At 39.8% G+C, this 24,658-nt stretch overlaps 1 protein-coding gene across 1 annotated transcript; it reads right to left on the bottom strand.

The window, feature by feature from the left end:
* Positions 1-2,682: 2,682 nt before the first annotated feature.
* LOC115798386 (speckle-type POZ protein) lies at positions 2,683-23,789 on the bottom strand. The gene is made up of 10 exons (XM_030755222.1): positions 23,670-23,789; positions 10,786-10,989; positions 10,560-10,681; positions 9,852-10,003; positions 9,580-9,707; positions 9,303-9,480; positions 9,120-9,175; positions 8,091-8,213; positions 6,875-7,017; positions 2,683-4,414 (listed from the first exon to the last, which is right to left on the bottom strand). Exons 2-10 carry the CDS (start codon positions 10,861-10,863, stop codon positions 4,270-4,272), a joined length of 1,125 nt encoding a protein of 374 aa, XP_030611082.1. The 5' UTR covers positions 10,864-10,989; positions 23,670-23,789; the 3' UTR covers positions 2,683-4,269.
* Positions 23,790-24,658: the final 869 nt, after the last annotated feature.

The following is a 24,658-nucleotide window of genomic DNA, read 5'->3' as shown; positions in this document are numbered from 1 at the left end:
CAAAGATACAGTTTTGGAGGTTGGAGGTTCCTGAAGAAATTTTCAAGTTTGGCAACATTTTTTAAGTGCAAAAAAAAAAAAAAATGTGCCTGCTGTAGGCTTCAAGAGTTGTATTAGATCATGTAAAAAAAAAAAAAAAAATTAAGTGTGCAACTAAAGGCGAGTATTTACCTGGCAATTCCATTAAATGTATGGTTTAATGAAATGACAGTGTTATGAAAATACTAGTTACCATCACAGAAGACAAAAGCAGAAAATCATTACAAATAAGAATCCTAAACTAGTTAATGCTCTAATCTAATCCCTCCGTTTGTCTTTGCTTAAAGTAGACGATAGTGAATAATTTGTTCATAAGGGCTAAAATATAGCCACCCTCTTATGTTGTTGTATGTTGAAGTGGTCAGACTATAAATATTCATACAGTTGCAGATCAAATTATGTTCCCTTCACTCCACCATCATTTTCTAGAATAAAGAGTTTCTGTCCTGTAATATAAATTTATCTGTTCTTACACTGTATTTACCAGGATAGATGTCATGCATAGATGTAACACTTACTTTGCATTTACCTTGTGTTCATCATATCATATTTTTCTTAAAATCTGCACTGCGTTTTATTCTGTAAAATAAAAGCAGCCTTTAAAAAAAAAAAAAATCCAGCAAAGGAACTAATGATCTTTGGGGAAACTGCTGAGCTGAGGCAGCACAGAGTGACCTGTAAAACCACCTGGGGCCACTTTACAAGAGAGCTCACAGCCTGATTTCTTGGTAGAAAGCTGAAGAAAAATGTTTATTCATGATTCTTGATATGAACTCACCCACTCAGAAGACCTCCTGTAGGCTATAAACGATGAAGCATGCAGGTTTAACCCTAAGAGGTTATTTGTGTTATATATATTCTATTATGCGGTATATATTCAAATTCATCTTGCTTCGCTTTGTTAAGAAAGCATGCTTATTGTTGCCTACATGTTCGGGTCTTGGCTGCTTTTATATTTTAATCAGTGGCTGGTTAAACAGGCATGTCAGACTGTCATTGAATAAACCTAAATATAGTAACCTCTGCAGTAATCTGCAGTTTAAACCTATTGGCTCAGAGTGAAACCAAGGTGTGTGTGAGTGCAGGGGTATGGGTCAGGTAATGGTTCAGGAGGCACAATTAAACATCTGTTCCTGAGCCATTGTTGGCTGCAGACTCGGTCAATGCACTTGACACAGTGGCAAGTAACCTTTTCTGCCGGGTGGACGGATGCTTACAGACCCAGACACAGGCTGCTAACTTGATTATGCAGGTGACAGAGGTTAAAGACTCCCCTCACTATCCACTGCACACTCATCCTGCTGTTTCCAACTGCTGCTGGAGCAGTTGGAAACAGCAGGGAGAAGGCTCCTGTTAGCAGCTGCAAGCACAGTCAACCACATTACTGAGTTTACCATCCTATGCAACATATTGCTATAAATTAGCAAGGATGACAGAGTGGTGGGAGGTCTCCTGGCAGTTCCCACCATCAACTAGCTAAAAACATGTTACAGGTATATGCAGACATTTGAACTCAGCTTCTCTACAGGTCAGCAGCAGGAAGCATTCAAAGGGAAATACAAATACCATTATAGTCATGTATATATAGTGGATTAATATGTATATTTCTTCAGAAAAGTAAAGTATAATTCAATGGAAATACTAATCGTAGTCCTGAACTTGAATTAAGCATAAGTTTGAAGATGGACACACCCACATGGATGTCACCCAAACCTTAAGCTGAGCATTTTTGCCCCTGCTGTCTTGGCATTTTGAAACCAGATAACCTGAAAAATCCTCCTTTCTGACAATACCATGTCACTATTTAACAAAACTAAGCCAAAATGAGGAAGCATTGTACTTCCTTTTTTAGCCCTACTGTTGCAGACTTTCTGCTGTGTTTGGGATCATTGTCCTGTTGCACTACCAAGTTTAAGCTATGCTTTAGCTGGCCTCACATTTGACTCTACAATACTTTGTCATTCAGAGGAGCTCATGGTCAACTCAGTGACTGCAAGGTGTTGAGGTCCTGTGGCTGCAAAACAAGCCCAAACCAACACCCCTCCACCACCGTGCTTAACAGTTGACATAAGGTGTTCGCGTTTCACAAAACTTGGTGCTGTGCATTATGGCCCAACATCTCCACTCTGGTCTCACTGGTCCAAAGGAGATTGTTCCAGAGGTCTTGTGGTTTGCTCAAATTCAGTTTTACAAACCTACGTCATGCTGCAATGTTCTTTTTAGAGGGAAGAGGCTTTCTCCTGGAAACCCTTCCCAACAGCCATATTAGTTCAGCCCCCCCGCCCGCTGTACTGTCATAAACCTTTAACATGCTGAGGCCTGTAAAGCCCGAGCTGTAGCTCTTGGATTACTCTCACACCTGCTGACAATCAGTTAATCAAGTTCATTTGATTAGCAGCACCTGGCTGCTACTTACCCTCTTTATTGCTATGGAAGCAGCACAAGTGTGCTTAGTTTTCCACAGTTTCCATATTTTTGCTTAGTTTTTGTTAAATAAATGACAGTGTAAGATGTCATTTGTTGAATATTTCTGAAAACTGTTACAAAATACATTTTCCTTGAGATTGTGATTTTATGTGACTGCTCTATGCACAAAAAACAATTCATATATTTAAAAAATACTCAGACGAAGCTTGCACTGCATTCAATACAAAATAGTTGTGGTTTATTCTTTTGGGAACAAAAAAATGGCAACAACTAAGTGTCACTTCTCATATTCAGCGATATCTACAGGAAAGAAACAATGGTTCCTTCTATCGATTACCATTTTTTTTCACCATTTTAAAATGATAACTTCAAAATGCATTTCGTATGGTTTTACCTTGTGTGCATGTTTTTCACATTACGTCTATTCTGAACATTAAAACGTGTTCATTTCAATTTCATTTCCCTTCACTGTTCATGCCTGCAAAGAATTTCTCCATTGTAAATGCTTTTTGTTTAAACACAGCTTCAAAAGCACTGGTGTCTGTACAAATTCCTATGAAAAAAAAAATAGAAATTACATTTTTGAGGGGAGAAAAAAAACAAAACAAATATGAAACCTGTCATAAAAATATCAACATGCCTCATTGGACTCTAATGTAACCATTTCTTTTCCTCCCTTTGTCATCTCCTAGTAGATTTGTTAACACCTTGGACATCATTTTCTCTCAAGGGCTAAAAAGAGATCCATACACAAAATACAATTTCCCCAAGAATGACATCCAGTTGTGCGTTGCTATTTTCTTTAAATTGTTTTCCTCCACCCATTCAAAAAATGAAAACGGACGCAGATGAAGTCTGAAGAGTTCTACACGGGAGTTCATGGGTTGTTTATTTTTTGTCACTCGCTGATAAATTGTCTTAAAGGGTATTTGTTCTTGGTGGTCCAGCTGGGTCTTTAGTCCAAGAAGCTTGCGTCAATGTGTGCTTGCCTACGGTATTTCTACTTTACTGCTGGTAAGGGTTGACAAAGGGGTGACCTGTGAATTTAGTGCAATGTTTTCCCCACTTTCTTTGGGAAAATTTAATGATTTTCTCCCATATCTGCTTTTTTTTTTTTTGACTAGCCCTTGGTTGTCTTTCTTGGGGGTCTTCTAGTTTGAAAGGTCCATTTTTATCTTCTTTAGTCCCTCACAGGCCCATGTGTCTTTTAGTTTTGGGCTTCTCTAACAGCTCTACTCCAAACACCAAGAACAGAGCAAAAAGAAGCCACATGATAAAATAGACACTTAAAAGACCCTATCTGCAATAGTCCTTCAAGCCTCCAAATTTCCAAAAGCAGTTGGCTCTTGTTGGGTTCATGTGTCCAGTTCTTCCTCATGAACGGATTCCAAAGTAGGATCTACCAAGGATTTAGGTTTCATTCACGGAAAAGAGCACAATGTCAGACCTCACTAAACCAGAGCCGAGGAGAAAGGAGAGGGTGCTTGGGGTTTTTTTTTTTTTTTGTAAACAACAAACATCCACTTAACAATCCCACTTATCCCTCTCGTCCATCTCGTCCTCCTCCTCCCTCCTTCCATCTTTAGAAGAGACTAAATACAGCAGGTTCTGGATGGGGCAGAAGGGGGAGATTTGGGGAGAGGCTGTAGGTAGTGTAGTAGGTAACAGCAAGGGGAAAGGATGTCCCTGTGTATTTGGGTGGGGTGGGGTGGGGTGGGGTGTCTGTGTGTTTTTGTGAGTGTATGTATGTGCAAAGGTGTGAGTTTGTATGAATGTGTGTGTGGATGCCTTGCTTTGAGGCTGTTAGGACTGTTTGAGGCGTTTGCGTGGGGGTCCGAGAAAAGGGCATTGGGCAGATGCCAGGGAGCGGTATGCTTCGGCCACCAGGTGTGGATGAGATGCTACCATGGACTTCCAACCTGCTGTCTCCATCACCTCTGCAGCATGGCTGTTGGACGAGATGAGAAAAAAAAATATATATATATAAGCTCAGGAAAACTTGATTTATAAAAATAGAGACAGACAACCATTCACACTCACATTCACACTTATGGGTGATTTAGAATCACCAAGTAACCTAACCCCAGTAACTGCATGTCTTTGGACTGTGGGAGGAAACTGGAGTACCTGGAGAAAACCCACGCAAACTCCACACAAGGCCCGGGCCAAGGTGGATTCGAACCCAGACCTTCTAGTTGTGAGGCAACAGTGCTAATATACATGACAAATTTAAGGGCGGGCAATCTGGAAATCTTATATTAAGAGTGCATGACACCATTACATGGGTGTTACAGCTCTGCTAGGATCCACTTGGGTCCAAGTGACAAACTTCCCCATCAGATGGTGAGAGTGTGGCCCTGAGTGGGCCTCTGTGTAGTTTGTGATCGCGCAGAATCTGTGGAAACTTTACAAAACTTCTATATAACCAGAAGTCTTTTTGAAAACCAGACAACCTCCTCTATACTGGCCCTTAAATGAATCATGTTTAAGGCACTCCACATTGGCTTCACTTTTCACACGTGGGAGCTACACCCATGTATAATACACACAAACAAGTCTAGGGCTGCAACGATTCATCGATTAACTCGATTAAATCGATTCTAAAAATTTATCGACACAAATTTACTGTGTCGATGCTTCGTTTAAACTCTGCAGCACTCAGCTGTCTCGGTGTAAGCGGCGCTCCTCACTAGCATTAGCAGCATTAGTGCTGACGTTTTTTTTGTGGGTTTATTGGGGGCTGGCAAACCAACATAGAACTGCATTACCGCCACCTACTGGACTGGAGTGTGAATCACTCACGTATACACAAGCACACATTCTAAAAAGCTCTCCGTCGCTGCGATGGATTTCATTTAACACAGAGTGGATCATCACTAGAGTTGCCACCTGTCTCGTAAAATACAGAACCCCGTATGTTACGGGACTCTGTGGAATACGGCTCCGTAACATGCGGGGTTCCGTACTTTACGGGACGGGTGGCAACTGTTGCTGACATGCATTTCCACGCCTCCACTGCTCTCTGTGTGTCTGTGTGTGTTGTGCTCGCTGAGAATTTCAGCTGCTATTTTTGTCTTTACTTCAGCTGTAGCTACCAGAACTGGTTTGCTAGCGAGCGCGGGCCATTAGCACTAGCGATGGTTCGGTACCGGAAGGCCCGCCCCCCAGGACCGAGGGACTCCTTCAAAATATTTTTTATACTTTAATCCCTTATTAGTGACTAAATATAGACCTGCAGTAGAAACGTATTTTCGAGAATGCTTGTGAATACAAAGCATTACAACATTACTCACACATGCGCCATGGCTAGTTTTTCACAACACTCATAGCAGGCAGCGGTTTTAACTGCGCAAGCGCAAAGAGGCGAAGCTGTGACGGTGAGCTCAAGTAGTGAAAAAGGAAACGTTTTTCCAGCGTCCAAAACAGCAGCTTTTTCTTTTAGTAACCACCATTAAATCTGTGAAACAGCTGGAGGTCCTTCATCAAGCACCTGATCAGCAAGTGTTAAGGTGAAGAAAAGAGAACTTTGTAGCTGCTCCATTCACCGCTGTTTGTTCATATGGCGAGAAACTGCATTACGGAAGTTAAAATATGCAGATAAACTGTTAATAAAAAAAAGTATTTCTTATCCGATTACTCGATTAATCGCTGGAATAATCGATAGAATACTCGATTACTAAAATAATCGTTTTATGCAGCCCTAAACAAGTCTATAGCCCTGAATGACTGGGAGCTAGCATTTTTCTTCCATCACTTCCCTCTGATAGAAAGCATACCACTAGAAGCATTTCATCTTTTAATTGTTATCCACCTGCTCCTTGTTTTTTGTTTACAATATGTACAGGGGGTGGGGTGGGGACAACACACAAAAACAAAAGTGTCACCTTTTTTTTTTTTTGTAGGTTGCATACTGCTAACTTTTTTTCCTTCTTTAAATCGTGTATTGTTGAGTTTAAAGAGAGAAAAAAAAAAATCTTAAAGTTTAACTTTTGGCCACATCGCCCAGCCCTACATAAAATAAATGTGAGCTGAACATCAGTACACACGTGTTAATGTCACACTTTGAATCAACAGGAGGAGGTGACAGCAGATCTAGTGAGGAGTCAGGTTGCCCCGATCCCTCTGAAAGCCACGACAGGGTTTAATAATATCAGACAGACCCCTCCATGAGGGCACATGTGAAATTAAATCATTGACTGGGACAGAGCCATCAAGACATGAAGCAAGAGGGACAGACTGAGTACAGGTACGACCCGTAATGATGCCAAGATAAAGAAGTACAACAAGAACCAAACTGACACGATGGAGACAAAATGTACAGTGGATGTGAAGGATCTGCGAGTGTGTAAAAAAAGGTGTTGGAAACCCAATTAATGTGACAACAAGCTCTTTTTTCCCTTCAACTCACTAGTTAATGAAGTCGACAGCCTGTGTTTTGAGCTGGTCGGCACTGTGCAGGTCAGCAAGGATGAGGATCTCAGCAGCGTTTTCCACAGATAGGCTAGTGCACAGCGCGTCCTCACACATGACCTTCAGTCTCTCCAGAGCATACTGTAAGAGAGTGGGCACAAGAAGATTGGTATGATCCTCTTCTTCATCAGTATTCATCTGGCATCTGCTGTTACAGTTAACCATTTCAATGTTCAAACAGAAACCTCAGTCTGGGCTTATTGTCAGTGGGGTCCCCATCTCTGAAAAGGACAAATATATCCTGTTTTAAAGCTATAAATAGGAGACTAGGACATAAACATTTTTGACCTCAGAGAGAAACTGTGGCTCAAAGCCAGCCTCCACATTTGGTGTCATGGAGGAGTGAGATCAGTGTGAAATCATCCGACTGTTTCTTGAAATCCCTAAGCCTTACTGGGAAAAGGTTTACTGGGTAAACTTGTAGCATGCCAGGCATTAATGCAACTCATCTTTACATCAAGGAATTTCTGAAAGCTCGCTGTGTAAAATATAGTTATATTCAATAAACAGAACTATAAGCTCCATATATGGTTTTGTGTGCACTAGATTATCAGGAGAAAAAAAAAAAAAAAAAAAAAAATGAAAAGCTTCAGGTTGCAATGCTGAATGCAGTTTTTCTGAGGGTCACAACCCCCCCAAATGATTTTTTTTTTTCTTAACAGAATTCGATCCAAGCCCTCTGTGGGCTCAATTGAAAAGGTCTCTCATACACATGCTCTGTGGGCTCAAATTCCTCCATTGTCCACTAATTGCACTGGTTGACAGTTCAATCCCCACATGCCAAGGTGTCCTTAGGAAAGACACTGAACCCCAGGTTACTCCCAATGGCAGGTAAATCAAGAATGAAAAACCCCACAAAAATGACTCTTTAACTGAATTTTATCTTTTCAGTCAAATATCATTTGTAAAGACCAAAAACAGTTTTATTGATATTTTAATCGTATTCATGTGCAGGGGAAGCCAAAAGGAACGCACTGGCACATCAACTCTGTGGGCTCGATGTGCAGATGCCCCAAACTGTAGAAGAACGCTGAAATACTGAAATACAGCCACATATCCATTCGAATGAATGTGACCGTTTTACAAATCGGGCATCAGGTTCTCCTTAACACATCCACAGACTGTCAGGTAGCAGTTTTCAACGGTTGTATCACCTTATCAGCTGCTGCAAGCAAGTCATCAGCCATTTTGTCCAGGTTTGGTGCCTTGTCTGTGTAAATGAAGCACATCATCTCTTTGAAAACCTCAGGCTCCACATCGTTGATCTCCACACGATTCTGACAAGACAGGAGAAATGAAGATTAAAGCATTTAACTATGACTATTAGCTTTAACTGCATATATTTGTGTCACACCATAAAAATGTAAATATTATTTAATAGAGTTGAACTGCAGAAATCAGTGAAAGAGTAAACAGCTTTACTCAAGTAAGAGCACATTTTTTTCATTTATATGTTTTGCATGTACTTGCATATTCATATAGAGTAGGTGTGAGACTGGAAGAGGCTAAATTCTAGTATAAACTTAAGGTTTGTCAACTAAATGTGATTAAGATACTCATTTATACCTATATTTGCAATCACAAAGTTTAAATGTTTGTGGTGAAGGTTTGGCTGAATTCTCTAAATTGTTCAATTAAGAATTTAAATTTTCTGGGGTATTTCAAAACATGATTGTTTCATAAATTGAATTTTTGTTGACTTAGTCTATGTAAATATAGGAGATAAAAAGTGCTGCCTAGTGTTACATTCACTGCTTTTAAGATTGTGTTTGTTCCAAATTTGAAATGTGGTCATTACTGAGTAAAACATTTTAAATCTTCACTTAAATCTAAACATGAACTCTAAAATGGCCTTGGTTTAAAAAAAAAAAAAAAGAAAAAAACCCTGGCCCCAAGCACTCCTGCAATTTCATTTCTTACAGTCACATGTGCAAAAATGAAAAAAAGCAATTCTCTGTCAGTGAAGGATGAATCCTGACCCCCAAGTACGGCAGGACAATTGCATTTCAGGTGCGCTATCATTCAGTTTTACCAAACAGCTCTGTGCTGCAGCCATTTGACAGCATGCAATCTTTCACTCGTTTTAACCCCGCAACACAGCACTGAAAATCTGAGCAGTTGGGCCACTGAGGAACAAAAATGTATTTCTCAGAATTAAAAAAAAAAAAAGCTTCAGGACTTACCTTCTTGCTCTCTTCCATCTCGTGCTCAAACATGGCACTGAATACGGGGGACCGTGCTAGGAAACAGGAAAAGAATAACTGTGGATCACCCTACAGTCACAGTGCTAACTAATAATTATGTGACCAAATTAAATATTATAAACAGAGACAGTACAAAGAGACATATCTGCATCATGCTTGTACCTGCTAAGATGGCTTTATGTGCTTGAAACTCCTGGCCAGCCACACACAGGGAGCAGTCTGTGAAGCGGGAATTCTCCCACAGCCCCCCCAGCTCATCTGCTAGCCGGCAGTCAGGTACCTTCACCATGTTCATGGTGTTCTGGCCAGATATGTTGACAGAGTCCTGCACCACGCTCACCTGAAGGGGAGAAATTCAATGAAACGCAATGAACCAAAAATGCACACTAAAAAGAAAGGGGGGGAAAAAAAAAAAAAACAGCCAAATGCAGCAAAGTACCTCACAGAAGAGCGTGAGCTTGTCGTCAGGTAGAAGGCCGTTGGCCTCATCTAGGAGGAAATCTCTCCGGATGAACTTTTTAAAACCCCAGTCCTTCCCCTGGACAAAACGATACGCCCTCTGGCTTTCTGCAGACAGGCAGGACACAGAAGTCACAATGAGGAGAGTGTAACGAGAAACTATTTTACAAAACCAACACAGAAAAATTATTAACTCCCAAAAAAAACAGAAAATATACACCTTTCACTGATTCTGTAATATTCTGCGCTCACCCATGGCTTTGGTCTCCTCTCCCTTGGCGTTGAGGATGGAGAACTTGAACTTGGCACGCACCTCAGCCTTTGGACAGCTGACCAGCAGCAGGTAGAGGGACAGGTAATCTTTACTCTCCTCATCCAGGCCTTTGGGATTCACCCGCAAACACCTGATGGGGATGGAGGATGCAACAACTCACTTCTAATAAAGCTGATGGAGGTAAAAATGTATTAACCCATTATTTGTATAAATTACTCCTAAACTATTACGCTGTGTAAGGAAAGCACAGAAGTTACACAACAGATAAACGTAATGAGTTTTTTTTTAAACTGTACTAGATGTAATTAATTATGACTAAATCATACATTTTCTGATTATGGTTGGGATGCATGTATGCCTTTATTATAAATCTAAAATGCTAAATTGCTACAGATACGGTGAGAAATTTTAAAAAGAAAGCTTTTCAGGTTAGTTTCCTTACTTGCGCACCATCCTATTAGGCAAAATGCTCTTTTTTAAGTAGATTTTTAGGATCTAAGTGGGAATCCACAGCAACAGATTTCTGGGGCAGGGCTCTAACCAAAATTATATTTGAGCAGTTTGCTTGGTTGTTTGTAAACAGCTTAAAAGGTCGGCCATCAGACAGATTATTACGTGTTTCAGTCTGACTGGGATTATCCAAATGTTTCTCATGATGCAACAAAGCAGCAGTCATGCTAACGCACCATTTCAGCTTGTCATTGGCCCCAGAAGAGAAGGTGGAGCTCTTGATGACCTCACCCATCTCCTCACGACAGAAGCTGAAGTTGTTGATGGTCCACATGTAAGAGAACTTCACCACTTTGATCTGTTAAAAGGAAGAATACATTCAGCAAAGCTTAGATTTAATCTGGGGTTAAAACAGACGATGAGCCTGAAACAAGCGCTCACACGCCCATAGTGTCATTTCACCTGTGTGTAGCACCAGCTCTCGGCCACAGGCCCGCTGGACATTTCCGCAGGGGGAGGGGGACTCGGGACTCTTGACATTGCCAGCGTGACAGAAGATTTTTGGGGCAAGAGGGTGAGGAAGAGGAATCTGTCACTTCCACTCGTCAGTGTTCAGCACAGACGTCCATCTGCATCGGTGCACGCCAGATGGAAGCTCTGTGCCCCCTACACACAGAGAATGTGAAAGTGATAAATTAGTCTGGCTGGTGGAAAGGAGAAAAAAAAAAATCATGTCTACTTTTAAGTTTCACTCACACACCATACAGAAAAACATTTTTAAACTAATATTTCTGGGATACCTCTATTAACCAGCTGCAGTTTAGATCCAGTCTGTAGAGACTAGTGCATGAATTCATGAGTTATAAATAAAAAGGCTTCAGGGACCTTGAAATTCTGACCAATTCTACATTGAGTCTAAGTAAACATTTGCAAGTGAGGAAAAAGTGACCTCGACCTCTGAGCACCAAAGTATTATCAGTGAATCTTATCAAGTGAAGATTTGAGCCAAATTTGAAGATATTTCCTAGAATTGTTCAAGCAATACGGCACTCCCAAGGATAGGACACTGGCACTGGATCTTTCATTAATCTAGGTAAGAGTGAATATCACTTCACTCATGTGGTCCCACTGCATGATACTGAGGTTTGTTGGCTTGGAGTTAGATGGATTGTCCCTGACCCAATGGAGGACAACAGGAGATCGATGGCCCATGCCTGTTCTAAGATCAATAGCTGCTGCAACTGCAATTAAGTCTCAAAAATGAACTGTAAATAAACAAGCCGTCTCGTCTCATAGGACTGTGCTGGGAGTTAGACCCACTCGCTACATCCAAGCTCCCAAATTAACTTCAAATCACCCAAAAAAGGCCATGCAGATCTCACACACACACACACACACACACACACACACTCTAATAAACTTAATTTCTTTAAAGTATATACACAAACAAATAAGTCACAACCCTAAAATATCCCCCTATGTGTGTTGTGTTTGTGTTTTTGGATGGTGTTCTGTAACTGCAATTTCCAATGTGTGAACTTGTTCACCCACATGGCAATAAAACTTCATTCATTCATTCATTCATTCATTCATTCATTAAAACAACTGATAAGTGTTTAATATTCCTTATCTTGTTATGAGCCATTATTTTGCTGAGAAGCCCTTGAGTGTGTGACATTCACACTCCCCCAAAGCTGCCTAGGAAAGGCTTGAGGAAGTTAGGAAGACAAAGAGCCCAAAGCTGGCCTCTAAATTCCCTAAAGTCAAGGCCTTTACACACCGGATGCATTGCGAAAAAACATGGAATTCCAAATCTTACGGATGAGAAATTGTCATGTAACCTACACACACACAGGAAGTCCTCCGTTTTCGCAAATAATTCGTCAACATAAAGACACACTTATGAAAAAAATGCAGTCCACATCAAGCAATGATGTGATGAGGTCCTGATGTTTTTAAACAGGAGAAGGAAGAAACAGATTCTGGGTTCATCCAACTCTTATGAGAAAGCAGCAGCAGCGAGAACTTCATGGTTTGATCCAGGAGTTGAACCTGGATTACGGCCGCTTTCGTAAATATTTCAGGATGTCAGTGGGGCAGTGTGATCTGGCATAGTTGGGACCACATGTGAGGTGGCAGAGAAATAATTTCAGCGACTCAATGGCAGCAGCATCTAGCTGTGTGTCTGAGGAAAAACAGTATTGTTTTCCTGTTGCCACATCACTGTATAGTCAGTATATCAGTGCATGTTTTGCGCTATGAACTCACGTTGTCAAAGGCAGCAATCTGTTTATTCACTTGCGAAAATTGAATTTGATCCAAAAATAAATAAATACATAAATGCCATAAATTTGTGCTGTGAAATGATGCGGTCCGTGTGGACGGCTGCATTAAGGAGTGCAAAGTATTTTTTTAATGCACAAAACATTTGCACAAATTTTGCACGTCCAGTGTGTAAATGCCTTAATTTAAATAAACTGTCCCATTACCACATTCACTAAAGCAGGAGTACGTCAGTCCACAATGGAAAAGAGAAAAAAAAAAAAAACAAGTACAATACTTACCATGTTTAAGCAAAGTTTTAGACAACCATGATGAGGTCACTTTTTTGTGGGTGTATTTAGCCCTTTTAGATATTTAAATATACATTTCTGATATTTTTTCTTCTTCTTTTTTTTTTTTATTTTTTTTTTAAACAGTTTAGTAGGAAGCATACAGTTCTGTAGATCTAAAACTGCATAATAATTCCAATTGCAATTCCTAGCGTGTGCTGGGGAACGGCATAAAACACATTTAGAAAACAGGAGAAAGTTATCTTGCACTCGAAATGCAAATGCCAGAGGAAAGGGAAAAAAAAGAAGAAAGAAATGATCCAATACAGGCAGCACATTTGGCTTGCTGTGAAAATGAAACTATATCCCCATCCATGATATCTGCAAAATGTATTGGTGTTTTGTGGTTTCATAAAAAGGCACACGTACTTTTTTTTTTTTTTTATAATTTTTATTTATGCATTTTAAAAACAACATTGGATGGCTCAACACTAATACAACAGAACAATTAGTGGGGTACTAATATGTGACAATAACTGGGTTGTCCATCAGCGTAGTTGAATAAGTGGTGAAAAAAAGTAAATTTCTTCCATCGTTTTTCAAATTGGACCGCTTTCAGTCTCAGGTTGAATGTCATTTCTTCGATCTCGTAGATTTCCTCCATAATGTCCCTCCATTGATTCTGTTTCGGGGTATCACTGCTCAGCCAGTTCCTTGTTATGACTTTCTTGCATGCCAGTATCATCACCTTAAACAGATATAGATCCCCCACTCTAATCACATTATCAGGTAACAAACCTAAATATAAAATCTGGGGTTGATTAGGAATCCTATATCTCAAAACCTGTTCAAATGTTGTAACAACAGAGTCCCAAAATGGGCGAACTTTTACACATGTCCAGAAAACATGGGAGTGGTTGGCATCAATTTGACCACAGAGCCTCCAACACTGTTGTGGGGTTTTCAAATACTTGCTTTTAATTTGAGGTGTGATAAAAAAACCTTGACAGATTTTTCCAGCCGAATTCTCTCCAGTTCCTGGAGCTAGTGGAGGTGTGCTGTAGTAGGCAAATCGAGTGCCAGTCATCCTTTGACAATACGTTTATTTCTGATTCCCACTTTTGTTTTATATACAATGCATCTCCGTTTCGTTTTTGTAAACATTTGTACAGTTAGATACAATTTTTGAGGGTGATTTTTTTTATAGGCATCGATCAACATTTCTATCAACGCATTGCTCTCCTGTGAGAGGTATTTTCTAATCTCTAAATTTTAAAAATGCCTTAATTGCAGGTATCTGAATAAGTCGGGATTATCCAGTTCAAATTCTTCTTTGAGATTTTCAAAAGTTTTAAAATTTTTTCCCTCCACTAGGGTACATACAGCTGTAATTCCCGTGTCTCCATTTCGTAAATGTACTGTCTGTTCGACTTGCTCTAAATTTTTTGGGCTGTGATGGCCATATCAGTATTTTACAGTCTCCTTCCATTTTATATTTATGCACTATATCCCACCATATTCTAACCCTGAAATCCACAATGTTATTTTGTTCTAAAGCAGGGGTGTCCAAACTTGCGGCCCGCGGGCCACATCCGGTCACGCCCACTTCCGGTCCGCGAATTGATGTCAAAAATAACATACAATTTGGCCCTTTAAGTTACTTTTTTGACATTTTGCTTAACCCTCTTAATTGGAGGGGAAGGCGAAATGTCAAAAAAGTAACTTAAAGGGCCAAATTGTATGTTATTTTTGACATCAATTCGCGGACCGGAAGTGGGCGTGACCGGATACGGCCCGCGGGCCGCAAGTTTGGACACCCCTGTTCTAAAGGATGAGGTTTGGTTTTCTCTCCTAGTCTCATCTGTGGTTGGCACATGCTGTAACTCAGTTCTATACATTTCCATTTAGTATGATATTCTGAGGAACACCAATAAACAATGCATCTCAGCTGAGCCACTAAATAGCAGTCTTTAATATTTGGGAGAGCTAGACCTCCTCTCCCCTTCTCTAGTTGGAGGGTTTTTAATTTTATTCTAGGTTTTGTTTTCTTCCAGATGAAATTGGAAATTTGTCTATCCCATTTTAAGAACTGAAATTCTGGGATGTCTACTGGTAATGAAAGAAATAATTTAATCTTGGTAGAAGGTTCATCTTTATCACCTCTATTCTTGAGCTTAGATCCATCACTAGTGTTGACCATCTTGTCACGTCTTTCTGTATTGTGATTAATTCTGCTCTAATTAGTTTCATATAGAGTACTTGGTTGTTTTGTTAAATATACCCTCAGATATTTGAGCTTATTTACACACCAGTTAAGTTTGTATTTATGTCTTATTAGACTGTTTGAATTATGAACCTGACAGAGTAATTGGGTCTTTGTTATATTTAATTTGTATCCCGATTTTCCTCCGAAATCCTGCAAGATTTTTAGGAGTTTAGGAAATGTATTGTTAGGATCTTGCAGATATACAATAATGTCATCCGCAAAAAGCCCAATTCCTTGTTCTTCCCGTGCTACTACTACACCTTCCAGCTCAGGGCTTTGTCTGATATATTGACCTAAGGGTTCAATATACATTGCAAAGAGGGAGGGGCTAAGGCAACAGCCCTGTCTTGTTCCTCAAAAAAGCTCAAAACTATCTGTCAAGTCGCCATTAAGTTTAATTCTGGCTGTTGGTTTTTGATAAAGGGTTTGGAGGCACGTGATAATCTGATCATTGAAACCCATTCTTTCCAAAACTGCAAAAAGGAAGGACCAGCTGACCCTGTCAAAAGCCTTCTTTGCATCCAAGCTGATTAACAATGTGGGGATTTTTTGTTTTTTGACTTCATTTATAATGTGTAACGTCCATCTTATGTTATCTTGTGTTTGCCGGTCCTTGCTAAAACCTGTCTGGTCTTCATCAGTTCAAGAAGAAAAGCGTACAGTCTTCTTGTTATTATTGATGTAAATAATTTGTAGTCAACATTCAAGATGGAAATTGGTCTATAAAATTCACAATACTCCATATTTTTACCTTCTTTCAGTAGGACAGATATGACTGCTTCTTTCCACGAGGGAGGGTTTTCAGCATTTTTAAGAGTTGAATTAAATGAGTCTAATAATACAGGAGCAAGCTCTTCTCTAAAGATCTTGTACCATTCATTGGGGAATCCATCACTTCCTGGGCTTTTATTTGTTTTGAGTCTACTGATAGCTTTATCCAGTTCTTTTTTAGTAATTGGTGACATTAAAATCTCATTCTGCTGAGTGCCAATGGAAGGGAGATCTAATTCTGCTAGGTAATGTTTGATAACCTTTTCGTCAAACTCCTCAGGTTGGGAGTACAGAGTTTTAAAGTAATCCATAAATATATCTTTAATTTTTTCAGGTTTATAATGAATGTCTTTATTTTTGGGGTCCCTAATTTTATGTATTGAATTCCTCATTCGCTGTAATCTGAGGCGTTTTGCCAAGATTTTAGTCGCTTTATGGCCTGATTCATAAAAGATCTGTTTAGTGAATCTTAATTTCCTTTCAATCTCCACTGGGGCTAAATTAGATCGCTCTTTTACTTTTTTAATACATTCTGCCAGGGTATTACTCTCATCTTTATGTCGCTTTTTTTCTAAATCTCTCAACTGTTGTTCTACATTTGTCTGTGCAAGTTTTTGCTTTTTATTCATGTAAGGGGTTCTAGAAATTAGATTCCCACGCTGCTTTAACTGTGTCCCACATTATTGTTGGCTCAGTTTGGTCATCCTTATTGTTATCACTGCATTCCCTTATTTCTTTCTTAATTTCTTTTATTACGGTGTCATATTTGAGTATGCCAACATTCAGTTGGCATACTCTACTATTGGTCTTGGGGGTGCTCCTGGTGAGAGTTTCGCTGCCAGTGCATGGTGAGCCCGCTGGATTTTCAGATCCAAGTCAGCCGGTATTGGGAGCTCCTGCTTAAGAAGGTTCGCGATGAACTGAATCACTGATTTCCCTTCCTCTCCTTCGCTCACACCAAACAGTCGAATATTGTTCCTTCTGGACCTGGATTCAAGATCAGTCAGTTTGTTTTGAATGGACTTTTGTTGTTCAGTGCTCGTGATTAACACTTCAGCCAACTCCCTTGTTACGTCTTCAGCATGTCCCACGCGGGTCTCCACCTCACTCATTCTTTCTGTCAAAACTTGCATCTCTTTGGTGAAGTTGTCGAGTTTGTTGCTCATTTCCTGGCGTAGCATATTAATATCTTTCCTTAGATTACCGTTGTCTTCCTTTAGATCGGCCTTGAGGTCTCCAATAGCTTTTAGCAAGTCACTCGTCACGCTAGCTCCGGGGTTGGCTGTTGCTAGTCCTGCTGCGTTGCTAACTTTTGTCGACGGGTTGTTCTTATCTTGTGATCTGGGCATTGTTGCGTTTTTTTGGCCACTTGTGCTCTTCTTCAACCCTTCTTTGTGTTAGTAAAGTACTTATCCTTAGGTTTTATAGTGGGATATTTATAATTATTTCGAGGAGCGATCACCAGACACATCTTCCTTTCTACGCCATCACACATGTACTTTTACTGCCCTCGTTTATATACTTTTAGTAGCGCTTGACTGCAGATACTTTTAGTAGCAGAACACATAAACCAGCACTGGAAACCATTTCAACTCAATGGAAAATTCAAAAACCTTTTTTCATCCTGCTGCAAGATTAGTGACTGAACAACATGCAGTGTTTATTTTCAAGCTCTCTGTTAATCTGCAGCCATCTCCCCCACTATTCCTATTTCAATAGTCCTTGAACCATTCATCTGTTTCTACCTTTCTGTCACACAGAGCCTTTAATGTCTTTATGTCATTGTCCATAAATTCAACTTGGGGCAAAACTTGGTGTAACAAACAGGAGGGTTGGGACTGCTGGGAGAGCTTTCTGCTTCTAATAATTACATTGAATGCAGGTCACACACAAACAGTGAAGCTTCTTCAGGAATTAAAAGTAAAATATGAACAGAAATACTGGATGCAGGACCTTTAGAATTTGATTTGTAGCGGTCTCCTCACTTTTACACCTCGTTGAATCCGTTGAGCTGATCACTGCAGCAGCATACTCAAAGCTCCAGATCAAAAGTAATTTGGAGCATTTCATTTCAAACAAATAAATGCATGTATATGATATGGAACTAAAGAACATTACAAATTGGAATCTTTTATGCAGCATCAGTGATACGGCTACTTACAGCAGAAACAACAAGCTAATAAAAGACCAACAATTTATTAACCAACAATACTAACAAAATATCTTATTAACACAGCTTATTAGGTACACCTCTTCAACTGCTCATTAACGTAAATATCTATATCATGCAATCACATGTCAGGAACTCAAATTTAGGCATGCAGACATGATCAGGATGACCTGCTCAAGTTCAAAAAGAAAAAGAAAAAAAAAAAGGGGGGGGGGGGGGGGGGGGGGGTACTGTACTCAAATGGCCTCCACAGTCACCAGATCTGCTCCACATATAATTTTGAGCCTACTGAACACAAAGCAATTCACATCAGCAGCTACTTTTTTTCTTTTTTATAAATCAAACAAATCAGGAAACAATGAAACTACTACAGTGGCAACTGGCAAGATGGAGACACAAGCAGATAGAGGAAGAGAGTACAGGGAAAGAAAATTAAACCTAAAGTGATAGAGAGGCCGAATGGAAAGCCAGGCAGCGAATGAAAGATGGAACACCATCCGTGGAACCATTCACCAAGATAAATTGCCATGAAAACAGGTTTGATAGAGAAAAGAAAATCAAACAGAGGTATGAGAGAGCAATCAAATATAGATTTGTGGACTGAAGTGAAGATGCACACTGTATTGAAACTTTAAGCTCTGCACATCTCATGTGCTCCAGGTCCTCTTAATCAAGACACATAGATTTAAGGTAGTCCATTTATAGTGTAACAGTTGAAATCATTGAAAAAACCTATTATTGCTAAACCCAAAAAAGTGCTATTCCCCATTTCTTCAGTCTACATCAAATTATGCATGTATGTAATCAATTTGTATTGGCCAACGTGGCAATAGAGTTGTCTTGAGTAACTGCTAATTTAAACAGAACATTACCTGCTGCTTTAGCTCTGCATTAAAGCCACACAACAGGTGTTGCACATCCTGCAGCAATTTTTCAAACCCACCTAAAGGTTAAGACATTTTTATAGATTTGCCACGCAAGAGTAATAGAAGAAAGAGGCGCAGCGACAGTAAATACCAACCGTATCTCAAAAAAGTTGGGATGATGTTTAAAAATGTTATAACTTTGTTGCTGGTGTCAAATTCAAAATGAGGATACATTTTTCACACTATAAAATTCTGTTGTTTCAATTTGAGATGTTTTTAGTGCTTAAGGAGCAAAGCAGCTCCAAAAGGACATCGTGGTAGTATCAAAAAGCACTTCCTATTGATAGTAAAGGCATCTCTCATGCATCTTTGCCAGTTGCTCATCCATCTTTTTGCTGTTCAGTATTTTTTGGGGCGATTTCCATTATCTGAATGGAGTGTCTATGAACACTCCATTCTACATGCATTCTACACTCAATCTGTACTGTTACATGCAGTACAGATTGTAAAGCCCTTTGAGGCAAATTTGTGATATTGCACTACATAAATGAAAATGGCTCGCTAACAAGCAACAGCAACTTTAAAATGTCATTAGCAGAGGTCAGAAGTGTGTGTTCAAAAGTTTAAAAAGGAATAACAGAACCAGATAAATGTTTGGGTTAGACTTTGCTGACAATAACACATCTTAAAAGCATGATTTTGCACGTAAGCTCAGGCACAAGTGCGACATGTTAAAACGCCTACTGGAGGAATGCGGTTTCCCCTCAGCCTGCAGCTTATCATTCACATCTCTTTGTCCCAAGTATGTTGTTGCGCTTGACTGCAGAGCACACACATGGAGCCAACTAAATTATGAGCATGCTGGTTGTTTAGTTACAGGTTCCTAAATAAAAACTGTTCCTAAATTTCATGTAAAAGGTCAGAAAAATGAAGAACCATCCATCCAGCCTATCACAGCTGTCATTGGGCAACGGTGCACCCTGGACAGGGTGCCACAGGGCCAACACAGAGAGACAGACAACCATTCACACTCACACCTTTGGTCAAATTAGAATAAATTGTAAGACCTAACGTGCATGCCTTTGGACTGTGGGAGGAAGCTGGAGTAAGTGGCGAGAACCCAGGCAGGGATAGGGCAAACACGTAAACTCCACACAGGCAGTCTACAGCACAGCCAGCGGGTTCAACCCAGGAGCTCTCTTGCTGTAATAACCACTGCATCATCCTACCACCAATTTATGAACATAACATGAGGAAATAAGGAAATGCAAACTCTATTAATTTGCTTAGTGCTTTTTTTTCCCCTCCTAAAAATAAACAAAAACAATTTGAAGATTAAGAAGAAGACTCTTAAAGCAACACCTATTGCTCTCACCAATACACTTTTTTTTTTTTTTAAAGTCCTGTCATTTTACCAAAGGATAGGGCAAGGTTTTTAAAATAATAACGGCTGCAATTGAAATTCAGCAGACTGCAAAAATACATTAGAGGTCTGGGTGATGGTACAGGGACTAAAAATCTATTAACCTGGCAATTGTCAAGCCTTTTCAATTTTCAACCACAATCATGAAGAGACAAAAATGGCCAAACTTAACAGCACTGCTGATGCCATCCAATGTGATATCTGTGGCCACAAAAAACCATCCAGTAACTAAACAACTAGGAAATAGGAACTCTGTGAACCCGGCCAAAAGTTATATACAGCATAAAGTGGAAGTGAGTACACCCCAGTGCAATATCACTTAAATGTCACGAGTCACAATTTTTTACCTCTGAATAATTTTCTCTGCGTTGACAAATATATATTTGTCATTTAAAAAGACTAATGCAGAGTAAATCACAGAGAAGTCTTTTTTAAACCTCTACGCATGGTGTCCAAGAAAGTGCTCGCTCTTCAGCACAAAACTGCGAGATTCCTTCGCTAACATAAACCCAATTCTGCTAAATACTGGGCAGACAGATGAGACTGGTGAATTTGTTCAGCTCAGATGGGTGTGCGCCTGACCAGGGTTACCACAGTCAATGTAAAGTAACAACAGTGAGGTCTGGAGGTGAAGGCGGGAGTAAACACTGTACATTTAAGTGATACTGTACTCCTGCTGTGTACCAGACATTTTTGATTTGTATGTGAAAATGAACTAAATGTGTGAATGCATACCTGTGGAGATGTGGGATATATACTGTGGCAGTTATGACTGCAGTGGGTTTTTTTCCTTACATTTTACTCACCTGACTAAAAAAAAAAAAAAAAAAAAAAAGTAGAAATCAATCTCAGCTCTAAATTAAAGACTTGGGGTATGGAGGCATTTCAGACAGCAATTTCCAAAGGGGGATGAAAAAATTGCAACCCTTGTTGAAGTGTCAGTGAACACAATGTCTGTTTCCAAAGCTTTGGTCTTTGAGGACTGCAGTACGCCACAGACAAACCTTAAAACTATAATTGGTACAGGGACCGGGGATCGATTGCAGAGCACGTGTTCAGTCTCTGTGGGAGCGATTTCATATTCTGCCCTTGGTCATGGTGCTCCTCCTTTCCTAAAAACTCAATCTCGCAGAGGTATGAACTATTGATTTTGCTACAGCGATCAGCTTGCCTCACTCTCATCCTCAACTTTGCGCAGACCCACAATTACACTGAAGGGGATTTGACAGGGTGAAAAAGCATTAGCAGCCAGGCTTCGCCTCCTGCTCGTACTTCCCGAGTAAAACCCCCCGCTCACTTCAGCACGCACGTGAGGTTAAAGGGAGGACGGACCTCAATGCATATCTAATGTCTCCGGTCACCTGGTTCATACAGTTACACTTGCTGTCTTGACCTCCAAAAAAAAAAAAAAATTATATGGAGGGGTATATGAGTATCACTGAACCTACACTATTACTGCTTTTAATTTAGTATAAATCACTGGTTAAGGTTTTTTCTTTAAGCTACAAAAATGGATGGTCCTTTGGAAAAATTTATCAACCCCAGAGATCCCACTCTGCTAAAAAAGTGGACATAGTTCTGCATTTATGTTCAGTCTGCCTGTTACATAATCTGTTATATCTTAATGAGCTAATAAACCCAGAGTGCATCTCTTTAGTGTGATTGCTATGCTCTACAGAGATGTTTTCAATAACTACCTTTGTTTGTTGTTGACTATGACTATCATGTAAAAAAGGAAAATTAAGTGTGCATGTAGTGGTATAAACCTAATTCATTACTAGCCATGTCTGGTCAACACAAAACAGTCAGTGGGTGAAATCTTCTAAATGAAAATCCTCTAAATATTATTTAAAACACCCTTTTGAATATAGGGATTTAAATCTATCGCTGAGCCCTCCTTTAAAAATCTTTACTGTTAGTCTAAGGGTGAAGCAAAGACTTGTCACAACTTTTACTGACAGAAGATCACCATCACGTGTTAAGTTGAAAACCTCTGAGATTCCAGCTGTAGTAGTCACTCTGCAAAGGACACACTTTTTTTTTTTTTTAAACAAAATTGCAATGAAAGCCGACAGGCAGTGGATTTTTCTTGTGGGTCATCCCTCTAAAAGGTGAACTCAGCTTAACTGAGTTATGTATAGAAGGGGGGGGGGGGGGGGAGGGGTGAGCTCAGGGAAAAAACAGATTAAAAGCCACTTCAAGTCTGCTGCATGGCAGGTTTTTGATTTGGCAAAAGAAACGCATTGCTGGGATGCCTGCAACTGCTGCAAGACAGCCCTGCCCTGCAAACACTACTCAATGCCACCAAAATGAAAATTAAAAAAAAAAAATAAATAAAAAATACAACATCATAAATTAAGCACTTCTGGCAGAAACATTGAGCTATCACGTGTGGGCTGTATGAGAGCTGTGCAAAAGCCTCCTATAGATTTGAGAAAGACATAATAAATTGACTGTTTTAAGACTTGGTCTGTTTACACTGACCTGACTCACTCATTACACTGTGCCTGAACCGAGAAGGCAATCATTGTTCAGAATGAACTTTGACTCACAATTTCTTCCCCAACAATAATCCCCGCCAGCTGGTCATCTCACCGGTTTGTGAGCAGCATGGTTTACACACTTACACACAGCCATAACCACATACGCACTTGCACCGATAACCCCCCCCCCCCGGACTTAAAACAGCCGGCAGTGAATGAGCAGACTGACTGAATGGTTCTGATTAAAAAGTATGAGCAAGGCCCAGCATATAAACCTTCTTGTTCCTGACATCCATTATGAATCACAAATCTAATTTAATGTATCACCAATAAATTTAAATATAGTATTTTTCAGTGAATTTCTTTTAAGTTGAAGCACTTGTACTTTAATTTTTGGTAGTTCATGTTGGGAACTGAAACTCACTTAATATAGGCGGTGACAGTAGCAGGTAGTTAACCCTAACAATGTGCATAATCGACACTGGTATCTATTTTGAAATGGCACCCCATTTTAAATACGGGTGCAGACCATCGTGGTCATAAAAAAAGAAACATGACAATCTCTGGTGCCGTTATTAATCCATAAATCCTGTCGGTAATCCAGACAATGTAATGATAGCACCACAGCTAACTGGGGCGAGCTAGCTGGCTAGTTAGCCCTGTGCCTGTAGCAGCTAACCTAAGCCAAACAAAAAGGTCGGGGAAATAACTGCGCAAACTGCTGCTAAAGATGCTACACGACTGCCTTTATCGTACTGCTTTAAGTCCTTAATTCTTATCTGACGGCTTTCTTTTTTATTTACCGCAAGACTCACCTTAATGTTGGATTTAATTACAACGCTAGCTGCCCGGAGTCTTCTGTTGTTGTTAGCTAGCTGTCTGTGGAACTGATGGACACTCACAAACAGCACACCCTGCTGCCTCGGAGGTATTGCACAAACCACAGCTATATATATATATATATATATATATATATATATATATATATATATATATATATATATATATATATATATATATATATATATATATATATATATATAAAATCTCATAGCTGTGGATGAGTTCACCCTCATTCATCATGGACATGAATGTCATGGCAATGTTGGGGCTTTCTTTGAACTTTTCTTTTTCCAGGGTGGAATGATTGTACAGCATACATATTTAATGACTTTAAAAACAAGAATTGGGTGCACAAGTTTGAATTTATTTTGGATTTTCTCCAATCCACACAGGGCCAAAAGTATACAGGCTAAATTACATAATACACTCACTTAAATCTTTTAATAAGTGTAAATAAGGTTCTACGATGTCTTTTAACATGATGAGGCTGAGGCATAACTTCTTGTTATTCATGATATTACCAGCATAACCAGGATTTGACAGCAATCATTGGACTGACCGATACTCAGAACAATTCAAAAGTCCAAGGAACTCAGTGAGATGTAAAAAGGAGAACTGTAGATTTACACAAGTTGGAAAGGTCTCTTTGAGCCAGTTCAAACAACTGTATATAAGTATAAGTCATTGAGATGTGTCACCAGTTTGCCAAGGTCTGGAAAAAGACCCAAACTGTCACCTGCAGATGAGACGAAAATGTTTAGGATGTTCAAGAACAACCCAGGAACCACTAAGGTTCAAGCCTGCCATGAACTGGAATCTGCTGGAACATCAGCGTCACTGTCCACAGTGAAGCGAGTTTTACATCATGTGGACTGAGAGGGTGCCAACCAAGAAAGAAGCCCCTGCTCCAAAATCAACACCTTCAAGCTCAATTAAAATTTGCATGGACAAGCCAAATGCC

The sequence above is a fragment of the Archocentrus centrarchus genome, chromosome 19 (genome assembly GCF_007364275.1).
Source record: "Archocentrus centrarchus isolate MPI-CPG fArcCen1 chromosome 19, fArcCen1, whole genome shotgun sequence".
NCBI lineage: Eukaryota > Metazoa > Chordata > Actinopteri > Cichliformes > Cichlidae > Archocentrus > Archocentrus centrarchus.
Note: the sequence above shows the minus strand (reverse complement) of the source record. Positions and strands in the feature narration are given on the sequence as shown.